Source organism: Magnolia sinica, chromosome 6 (assembly GCF_029962835.1).
Source record: "Magnolia sinica isolate HGM2019 chromosome 6, MsV1, whole genome shotgun sequence".
In the NCBI taxonomy this organism is placed as follows: Eukaryota; Viridiplantae; Streptophyta; class Magnoliopsida; order Magnoliales; family Magnoliaceae; genus Magnolia; species Magnolia sinica.
In genome coordinates this window covers 61,553,784-61,565,146 of record NC_080578.1, presented here as the reverse complement: position 1 = coordinate 61,565,146, position 11,363 = coordinate 61,553,784, and the positions used below count along the sequence as shown (strand labels likewise).

Here is an 11,363-nt window from a genome sequence, read left to right as displayed (position 1 = left end):
CAATCCGATAAAGAAGAGTGTCTTTCTACGATATAGCACAAAAAAGAATCTCGATAAGTACGCGAATAACATGAAAACTTATGAAAAAGAAGTTTAATCAAAAGCGGGATGGCCATCAACCACATTATAGAAATGAAAGAAAAGAAGGGAAACAAAACAGCCAAAACATTCAGGTGTTCGGGCATTTTTAGCCTTTATCCCCTTGAACTCTTCAAGGAGTTGTTGCTTCTCGGCCTCGACTTGCTCCTATTTCAATTTCTAGTCAGCTCCCTTCTCGATGAGGATGGGAAGGTGTAGGAGCTGGTCAACACAAATATCATGTGTGGAGACTCGGTTCTCAGCCTCCCTTTTCCCAGCCATGCTCATCTTCAACCGAGCCTAGTAAGTAGCGATTTTCATATCAAGGAGAGATCCTCAAGAACAGTCGGATCCTTGGGAAAGGAGCATTCTTCTCCTTAATGTCCTCCAACAACCTAGTGCGTTGTGCTAGCAACACACGGAGCATGGTACAGTTGAATTGATGGGTTTATGTCCATTGCAATCGTGCATTCCAAGCCAGCTCATAAGCTTCAATGACCACCAAGGAATCCTCCCTAGCCGCATCCTACTGTTGCAGATATCTAGCAAGCTGCTCAAATTCAAAGACAAGCTAGAAGAAGCAATCCCTGATTAAATACAAACACTTCAACAATTGTAAGAGGTCTTCCAACATAGCATCTCGTTCTGCCGCTTCTGAGGCCTCCCTGATGAAGTGACTCACATCAAAGATCAGAGAGGATTAACTGATGTCGGCGAGACCTCGGTCAAAAATTTCTTGCAAATAGCTATTTGCACCATCGATGAACAAAGAGGAGTTACAAGCCATGGTTACAAGGGCAGGAAACTAGAATGTTTGCAACGATTTCAGTGCAAGTTTAGGATGGGATCCAAGATAGTTTAAATAGACAATTCAAGAGCCCACGTTTGGGGCAGTTATGGCAGGAAAGGTGCTTCGTGTCCCAAGAAATTAGGAATGTGCAACCGTCTTGGCCTTTATTTCAAGGGATCATGCACGACTTGTCGAATTCCAGATACCAAGTCAGTAGTTAGTTATGGAGAGTAGAAAACAAAAACAAAATTAATAATAATAATAATAATAATAATGCAACTAATGGTAAAAAGAATGCTTGACGGCCGATTGTATTAATGAATGGTCACGTTTACAAGAGTTACAAGTCAAAGGAAGAAAATCGTTGAATCGATGCTTCGACCTCTTCCAATCGACCCTTCCCCGTGCGCAAAGAAACTTCATTTTTGGCAACTGCTCAATGAATTCGGCTAATATTTGATGTTTGGGTCTTAGCATATGTTGTTAAATCATCGATCGTCTTCTTCTTTCGATCACAGTCAACACTTCTCCTCGTAACTTCTCTTCAGAGTCATCAACTCTGCCTCTAGAGCAATGATCCTTATGCTCATTTCTTTTAACTTGGCCCTAGATTTTTTCAATTCCGTGTAGCTGGCCGATAGTTTACTTGCGATATCCTTGGTGGAAGTCATCTGGGATTCCATTGTTGTGTGTTCAGTCTTGAAGTAACTAATGATAGTGCAGAGCTCCTATTTCTCTTTAACAAATCCCAAGAAGTCCTTGAGGACAAGTAATTTGGTTGTGAGACTCATGTTCAAACAAGAGAAAGACTTGTATGGATCGATTAACTTGGCAAGCCTATCAATTATCTCGATCGACATAGTCCTGGACCATCATGCTTGTACAAGGATTTGGAGTTCTTCATTGAAGCTTTGTAATTCAGTCAAGAGAGAAGGAGACTGGGCCACACTAAGATCGTCGGCAAGAGCTTGTTCGAGGGAGAAGAGGATGTTTTCAACTGGAAGTGTCTTTAGTGCTTGCAAAAGAGGCCGAGGCATCGTCCGCGACCATTGGCGTTGGTGCATAGAACGGGACTGGGCTAGGCAGAGAGACATCAGCCGCGAGAGTCTCTTCTACTATCTGATCATGGACGATCACCTCAGGTGTTGCATCTAATTGAAGAGGTTCTTCTACAGTTGGAGGAAGTCGCTTATCAGATGGAAGAGTAGGTCGAGGAGATCATCCTCCATTTAAGCCTCGAGGAGTGACACTTAAGGGACGCTTGTCTTCTTCTTATTCTCGATCAACAGCGGTAGGCAACGTCTAGGGAAGGTCGACCATGTATTCAAACTATGTAACAAAAGTTGTAGCCTCAGGAGAAGCATGAAAAGGAAGAGCCTCAATGTTGATTGTGTCCTCAGAATCAACAGTCTGCATGTCAATGATTTCAAGAGCATCGGTCGTTGGCTGGTGTTGCTGTAGTTGCTACGTCACAATGACTTGCTTCTCTGCGGTCAATAGCTCCCAAATAACGACAAAAGAAAGACATATTTAGCCAATGTATAAGGTAAAAGGCTTAGATCAGGTATACAAGTGAAAGTAACATCCACCTAAATTAGGATAAATGGCGTAAGTGACGAATCATATGTCCATAGTTTGAAGATTTTTTATGATTATCGCCATTGCTCATGTAAAAGTGGGGAATATTGGCGGATTGACGTGATAGGGAGTAATGTATTTTTCATCGAATAGAAGATCAGGATTGTTTAATCTTTCCCTATCCTGCCACCTTTTATTCCAACATTTATTATAATGAGCTTCTTGTGACATTTCAAACCTTCCTCAATTTCTTGAGAGTAGTCTTCAGCAGAAAGCCCTGACTAATATTTGGTTTTGAAGTATTTTTCATATAAAAACAGCCTCAAACGAGGAAGTTTTTTATTGTTGTTGTCCTTTAAATGAGGTCGGTAGTGGTCGAATTGCTATATTGGCTGAGAAGGCAGGTTAGAGCGCTTGAAGACTAGAGTAGGATGCTGAGGAAGTGGGCCGAAAGAAGCTGCTAAATCAAGGATCCTCTTCGGAGCAGATGGAGCCGGTCGAGCTGGTGAAAATGTGGGAACGACAAGTACCTTCACAGTATCATTTTGGCAATTCAATTAAGGAACCGTCTTGATTGGTGAAACTTGTGGGGAGGAGATGGTGGCCGATGTGGTCTTCGGCTCATTTATTTTTCGACTGGGAGTTATGGCCAATGGGGGAGCTGCCCTTTTCTTTCCTCAGAGCTCTATGGAAGAAGAAAGTTGGGCAATGATGGCTTGAGGAGAATTATTGATCAACTTTTGATAATGGTCATCCCACCAAGCGGCGAAAGTGTCCGTTACTTGGGGCTGATTGGGATAGTGGGTAGGATGAGACTTCAACAGGCCAATTGGAAAGTAGAGTTGAGAGAATGATAGAGATCGATTTGATCAATGATCAGTCAAGTGAAGGGAGGTTGATTGTAGGTCGTCTCAGTGAACGGACAGGGGATGCACTAGACGAGACCGAACTAACGAGCGAGCAGATTCATACAGTATTGCTCGATGCCTTCTTTGGCATTCTTGCCAGTGTCGATCGTGCTACTATAAGGAAGAGCTCTGCAGATGAGATCTCTCCCAAGCAAGGTGCATCTGAGATGCCACATGATTGTCCTTGCTCTCATATCAGCCGATGAACCAAGTTGGGTCGAATTCTCTATAATGAAAGAGGGTGAACATTATCCAAGGAAAGAAATAAAGTATTCATAATATATATATATATATATATATATATATATATATATATATATATATATATATATATATATATATATATATATATATATATATATAATGTTTGGGTTTCTTGGGGAGAATTGATGACGCGTTCACCATATAAAGAATAAATGGCATTGTAATGAAGAGAATGATGTACAAGGAAATGACGGAAGTATTCATAAATCCACATCTAAAGAAGCCACAATGGTCCTGCAAGATACAGACCTTTGGTGATAATGATCTCGAAGATACCTCTGTACAGGTGGCCGAGTACGAAAGGTGCCATGGGAAGTTGTCGACCCTATGCGAGCACCTCAGCTAGTTGAACGTACTCATTCGTGACCTGCAGAGCATTCACGCAGAGTAAATGTCAGCAGATCCAGAGTAATAGGAAGGCCGTATGTTCTTTATAATTGACCGATCCTCTATGTTTGTGGTACATCTACATGAAGTGAGAGTAAGCCTTACCAACTTTATTCATGAATCGTCTGGTTTCTTTATGAACGAAACTGAGGAAGACGGCCTCGCCAAAAGGAAGAAGTTTAGTCAAGGCTGTAATGTCCAAAATTGTTGGACTCATTGGGCTGCACCCGAAGAAAAACATGGTGGTGGATGAGCTCCAAAATGTCTAAGCTGCCATGAGAAGGGCATGATCTGATGGGTAATTGTGGATGGATAGTTTGATGCAGTCGTAAATGCCCAAATTCCTTCATGTTGTCCCATATTTATATGAGACGCGAGCGAACCAAATATCCCATTCTGGCAATGGTCTCGGTCAGGATCGAGGATTCTTCAAGATATTAGCGGGTTCGTGAATGGATTTGGACTGAATAAGTAGAGTCTCACGCGGACAGATGGGGAATAAAGGATCCATCATATTAACTTCATCACTATCAATTGTAGGAGAGAAGGCCAGTCCCATACAATAATAGTCTCCAGTAGGTGAAATGATGGAGAAGAAGACAATGAGGTAACCATTGCTGGGGTATGAGGATGAAAAGGAAATTGAAATGTTCTGAAGAGAAAGGAAGCGTGGGATGAAAGAATAATCGAAACGGTACTTATGTCGTACGAGGCAATGAAGCATTTATTAGGGCATCATTATAACTTTGCTTGGTACGATGCAAATACACGTGTCATAGTGGGATTTGGCTCTTGTTTTGAAAAAGGGTGGTTACAATAAACGTGTGAGGATGTATTGGCAAGAGATAGTTATAGTGATGTCGCCGCGTGTATAAAGGTACTGCTGCATTAATGAGGGGTCATACTTTTTCCAGAGGTGAAGCAACGTGGGAGGCAATGTTCATCCCCATTGTCACCATTTCCTGCAGGAACCAATTGGAGTAAGTTATGTATGATCTAGACATATCCGCGTGATGTATTTGAAGATCTGTAGAGATATACGAAGAGGATCTTACAATAGTACAGCTAGAGCGCATCAAACGATGCCACGACATTGCTTAAGCGGCTGATGGAAGATCAATTGTGTATAAGCAGTTACAGGACAAATGGCAAGAGCAAGAGTAAACAAGGCCACGTAGTGTTGAACAATTATAGCAATAATTAAAACATGCGAAAGATATAGATGGCTAACATAAAGCTATAAATAGTAGAAGAATTCAGCAAAAGAGTGATCTCACACCAACCCAATCAAACCCAAACATTATCTCTCAATTATCCTTTCAATCACCAGTAAATTACATTTCTTAATCTAATCATTCTACTTTTCTGCCAAGTAAATTTCATTTCTTAGTGTAATCATTCTACTTTTCTGCCAAGTAAATTTCATTTCTTAGTGTAATCTTTTACTTTTCACATGTTGTTTACATTCCATAGTGTAATTACTATCGTTAATCATGTAGCTACTAATCTTAGTTGTAACTTTGATCTACGCTCATACACTAGATTTAGTTCTTCATCCAAAAAGGTGCTTCGACCGACTGTAAGAATCTTTTTCTCATTTCTCTTTTATCTTTATTAAAAAGACCTTTCGTAAAGAAGGCAAAAGTTTAACCCATAGTCAGAGGACGAACCCTACCCTCTGAATATTCTTTGATCCTATTGTACACAATGAGTGAGTGGCTGAATAGGCGGCCGATCTCGGTCATATACGGTGTATCTACCTATCTCGGGGCTTGGGGTCATAGTTGCTCGGTTTGAATAGAGCACAAATTCAATTCAAGCACGTCCGCATTTACCATGTGACCAAACTGCCGAAAAAAACGAGTAACACCATGGATTGCTTCTTCAAAGAATCCCTTTTCCATAAGCTGTATTTAGTTTCAAGAGGACCGATAGGATACTCTACCAAATGCAATGAACTTAGTTTTCAGTTCTCACAGGTGGGCCATCATGCTTCAATAATCCAGATTGTTCGTTGGTTGTATACCACCATGGATGGAAATGGAAATGCCCTATATATATATATATATGTGTGTGTGTGTGTGTGTGTGTGTGTGTTTTCTTCTGATTACTAAAAGTTTTTCTTTTTTTCTTGCAAAAAGAAAAAAGTAACCAAAAAAAAAAAAAAAACCCATTGTTGAGGACGTTTGAGGACCTTGGAAATTTGTCAAGGCTAATATACCACCTTGCTAATTGTTATACACTTATCACATACATGGCTCACTTATTCCCAAATCCAATTCGTAATGTTGTAGAGAGGGTTTCCTTCATTAAAAATTGAAAATCTTGGACTCGATTGTCTCACTATAGAGAACAAATTGAAGAGGTCCCCCACACTACAGTTGCCAACATGACATTATGGTGTGGGAGATCCTGAGCATTCACCGCTCCAAATAATTATATTGCCTTAATATAAAGGGTTGAGCACACTTACACTTTGAATATATAGACAATTGGTTGGCCATTCTTTTTAAACCGCCTATTTTTCTCTTATCATGAGATTGCTTTAGATTTTTCCAACATCCGTCAATTCAAGGAGCAGACTCAGTAAATGAGAATAATACCCTTTCGTCACTATCAGAAAGGGCTAATGTTTGTGGCCCAGTAGCTCTCTACAAGGTGGGGCCCACCTAAGCATGTTCATCACCATCACCAATCACATGACTTTTTGGGGTCGTTTAGATGCTGTAAGTTTTAAGTCATTTGTAGGTACAAGTCACTAGCATGCTGCCCGTTTAGATGAGAGAGGGAGGGGGGAGACTGCTGCTGCTGTGGGGATAATTTTTGCACTGTCAGCCTGTGGCTTACAGATAAGTGAAATCCCACCCCCACCTGATGGAACTTGCTTTAGAAGTTTTGCCTGTGAGTCACATGCGGATTGTCAGTCGGTTACAGGTGAAATTTCCCCTCCGAACACCACCTGTCACTAGCAAACAATCCAACTTACCACTATCCAAACGACCCTATATGATGCCCCATGGGTCCAGATTGAAAACTTTGCATGCGCATTAATAGGCTATTATCATGCAGGGTAAAGTGATTACGAAATTTGAAATGGATATTGTTATGGGCAGTTGGCACACCCCACTTATAGATACACTTTTGGGGACACAATAGTGTGTAACGGAAGCACTTCCAAGGCAGATAGAACTAGGTAGGAATTCGCCATGTCGTCATGCGCTTTGCTAGCCGGTGGGGCAGGGACACGAGAAGCTGGTTTATGAGTAAAAGAACCGTAAGGACTTCTATAAAAATAAATAGGTAAAAAGGAATCTTGAACGTGAAGATGTGATTGAGCATGACAAACAAACAAAAAAAAAAAAAAAACTGTCTAGGAATTTTGATATTGGTAAGGACCAGTGGATACGTACCTCTCTTCAAGGTGGGGTGGGGTGTTTCAAGAATCAAAGCCGGAGTAGATGCCACTATCCCTCAATAGCCTCTTTTCCTCCTCGACATAGTTCTTCCCCCTGCTAGCCTGACCCAGTTCCCTCTTCCTCTTCTCCTTCTGTGAGAAAGAAAGGTTCTTCTGCTCCTTCCTTGTCTGCACGTTTACCAGCTTCTCACCTTCAGCTATTGCAGCTCTGGTACACTCACGCTCTTCGTGAGATTCTTCTATTCCCTTGCCATCTTTGCTGCCAGTCGACCAAGACCAATCTTGCTCTTTGTCCTCCTTGGCCCCCATTGGAGGAGGCATATCCAAGACCGACAACCCCCCACTGTAGCCATGCCGGCTTAAAGCTTCATAGTCTATAGTGCTGCTGCTCCTTTTCTTCTTAACGCTGACTGTCAATTGGAAGGGGAGCTTTTTAAAAAACGTCAGATCAAGCAAATCCATCTTATTCCCACTTACTCCAAAACAACAATTACTATCAACAAGTTTTACTCCTGAATAGACTTGTTTCAGGTTGAATCTCAAGTATGAGCAAACACATTGCAGCTATTTTGAAAGAGGAATTATACAATCCTCAACCCTACGAGATGCATACTATTTTTAAGTTCCCTGGTTTGTACAAGTAGGGTCATGGTCCGGTGCATAGAAAATTGTTGATCTACCAGCCCAAAGTGGCAGACATGTTCTGAAAAATCTCCTTTATCATGTAATCCAAACCCCTCAATTGCATACCTCAAAGTAGTGTTAAGAATGACAAAGGCCAAAAAGACAGATATCTAGGCTCTTCCAGCCAAGGAGATTTGGGGTGCTTGGTCTATCCACAATGGGGCCCATCAGATTGACTATCTGGCCATTGAACCATAGGCCGCACTTGTACAAACTGAAAACCAATGGATAGAATACATGCCATAAGTCAAGGATGATGCAATTCATAATTAGAAGAAGCAATGAAGCATCAAGATTCGGTAAGGCCCAAATCATAGTTACAATCATAGTCTCAGAATGGAAGAACATGAGACCTTCATGGAGTTCTTCGCTAAATTGAATATCATTTGCAACTCCATGGGTAGATTAGGTGAGAAAGTTCCGGTCCCAAAAATTTGTAGAAAAATACTAAGATCACTGCCGGAACGGTTCAACCCGAAAGCAACAACCATTGAAGAGTATAAGAATATTGATGAAATGAAAGTAGAAGAACTGGTAGGTTCCCTACAAACTTTTGAACTACACTTCAAACAAAACCAAAAATCCAAAACTACTGTCCCCAAAACTTCAAAGAAAACAACAAATGAGGTCAGTGAAAGTGAAAGAGAAGATGAAGATGAGGAAGTGGCTTTGTTGGCTCAACGGTTTAGAAAATTCTTCTAGAAAAACCGTGGCCGTCCATTTAAAGGAAGAAGGATGGACAACAAACCTTCTGCAGGTAAATTTGGTAAAAAGACCAAAGAACCACAATGTTATACCTGTCAGAAGTATGGACACTTGTCTACTGAATGCCCGAATAGAAAAACGAAGGGTAAGGCAATGGCTGCCACCTGGGATGATATAGAGGTGTCAAACTCAGAATGTAGCGACTCAGAAAGCGATGGAGACCAAAAATCCCTGAAAATTCTTATGGTCTCCACTGCTCCAATCATTCCCATTACAACTGAGGACGGGACAGAACCGCAAGACACTGAATCATTTCCATCAGACAATGAGGAAACGGAAAAGGACGAAGAGGAAAAGGATCAACTGCAAGATGCTTATAATCAACTCTACATTCATAGCATAAATATCCTTAAAAGACTCGGAATAACAGAAAACAAATGTAAGTTGCTACAAAAAGATTTAGATAAAACATAGGAAATCAACACACAACTAGTAAATGATCTACAGCAATATCATTCAGATAATGATAGACTAGAAGGAATTAATACTTTCCTTAAATCTGAATCCGTATAATTAAACAAACAGGTAGAACTATTAAAAGACAAGAATATACTTCTTCAAAATGAAAATCATACACTCCTGTTTGATTTAGACGAATCCAGAAAAATCGCTAAGCTAAACTATAAGTTTTCCCAGAGTGGTGAAAAGTTAGAAAAACTTTTAGGTATGGGAAGACCTAGAAAAGACAAGAGCGGCTTAGGATATGATAAATTTAAATCAAAATCTGGAAATGCAGCACCAATAACTGAAAAATCTGCTGCTTTAGGAAGTAACACAAGAACTACTCCAGTATGTCATTTGTGTGGTGATTCTGGTCATTATAAGTTCGAATGCATGACACCTAGGAGGACTCAACATACCTCTGGTCAGAATCATATTGGTAATTTCAAACCAACCAGAGAAATCCAGCATATCAGGAGTACACCTAGGAATATGGATAGTTGTAATGCACATCCATTGCCACCCAAAATGACTAATATAATGAAGGAGTTATTTAATCAAGTGGATAAATTAAACAAGAAAACTAAATCCATCACAGTTAAAAACTTTGTCATGAAATGGGTAGTAAAAGGGAAAAACTAGTCCAGATCATGCATCAAGATCCGGATATTTGCTGAAATGTTGCAATTTTGCTGAGCTCCAAAATGTTATATCTGAGGTACCTCACCTCAATCTTTGTGTACATAAACATTGTGATGTTTATAATTTTGGGTTGTACAAAACTTGTACAAAATTTTGCTGTATACTGTTGATTCAAGGATATACTCTCCTATACATGGATGTCTGTCAAACTGCGGAAAAATGAAAAATATTCATCTTCGATATGTCTCCTGATAAGTCATTCTCGATTAATCGATCGAGGGTCGATACCATCGACGCCTCTTTGGAATAGGAAAAGTTGTATGATCGAGAATGATATCGAAGACAGTTTCGATAATATCGAACAGGGTCTCTCGATATCATCGAAACAAGGATCGATGATATCGAAGATTGCCACCCGATATAAGGCAGTGGAGCGGGAAAAAGGGCATTTTACTTTCCAGGTTTTCTTTTCCTCTTCCCTGCTCGCTCCTCTCAACCGGACAGCTCGAAGTCTCATCGAAAAGCCCCAAACGTCCGTCAAACCTGGTAATACCCTTCCATAGTGCATCATCAAGATTCCATCTTGTCGTTTCTGGGTATTCCCTTTTCTTGTTGGGTACTGTCCGATTTTGCCAAATCCTTCAAGTCCTCTTTTTGTTCACATGGGAAAAGACAAAGGAAAAGTGTCCGGTGCGGGAGAGTCTTCTAGAACCTTTCGACAAAAAGTGCTTGCCCCAAAAGAAAGAGCAAGGGGCCCGAAACGTGGGACCCCTACAAGGCAACGCACTAGACAGGGATCGCATGGAGAGTCCCAATCCGAGGCACTAACACCTCCACCGGTCAAAGTAAATCCGGTCTTGGCGAAGTTCACTGGGAGAGGTTATTCATGAGAGAAAAGTTGATAGGAGTTGTCTAATTCCATATAACCTGGAACCTCTGTTTGCTGCCATAGATTGGTTGCTCATTCTTGATTTTGGTGGGCCTTGTCATCTTGAACGAACATATAATTTCTTCGCCGCCTGTCATTCTCCGATATCTGATCCACCATCTATCACTGTGTCCATTGATGGTGAGGATGTGGAGATCACTCCTGAGTCTATTGCAGGAATTTTTAATCTTACCTTATCGCCTATGGGACTTCCGGATATGGATCTGGAAAATATTGAGACTCGGTCCATGGTCACAAAGTTCCTCTGTCATGGTCGTGACGTCCGGTGGCACCAAGGCAATGCTCTAAAAGCCAAATTCATAGAACCTTGATTTCAGATTCTGCATGGCATCTTTGCCTCGAACATCTATTCTAGAGGTTCCAACCGGGCCGATCTTACGAGTTTCATGACTATGATAATTTATTCAGTAGCCTCTGGAGTCAAAGTCTGTCTGCCTACTCTTATCGTGCATCAGTTAGTCT

General features: G+C 40.9%; 2 protein-coding genes across 3 annotated transcripts in view; both read right to left on the bottom strand.

Moving 5' to 3' along the window:
• Positions 1 to 7,069: 7,069 nt before the first annotated feature.
• Positions 7,070 to 11,363, bottom strand: part of LOC131248798 (uncharacterized) — a 53,360-nt gene continuing 49,066 nt past the window's right edge. Inside the window, exons 3-4 of the mRNA XM_058249254.1 lie at positions 7,416 to 7,830; positions 7,070 to 7,257 (exon numbers count right to left, since the gene is read on the bottom strand). Coding sequence (XP_058105237.1) covers positions 7,442 to 7,830 — 389 coding nt within the window. The 3' untranslated portion in view covers positions 7,070 to 7,257; positions 7,416 to 7,441. The remainder of the gene's footprint in view (positions 7,258 to 7,415; positions 7,831 to 11,363) is intronic.
• Positions 7,693 to 11,363, bottom strand: part of LOC131248797 (pentatricopeptide repeat-containing protein At3g22670, mitochondrial) — a 52,625-nt gene continuing 48,954 nt past the window's right edge. The window contains exons 2-3 of one of the 2 annotated variants that reach the window (XR_009172463.1): positions 8,171 to 8,318; positions 7,697 to 7,830 (exon numbers count right to left, since the gene is read on the bottom strand). The gene's annotated coding sequence lies outside the window, so the exon portion shown is untranslated. Of the gene's footprint in view, positions 7,831 to 8,170; positions 8,319 to 11,363 lie in introns of both variants that reach the window. The other variant, XM_058249253.1, reaches the window with a different exon arrangement.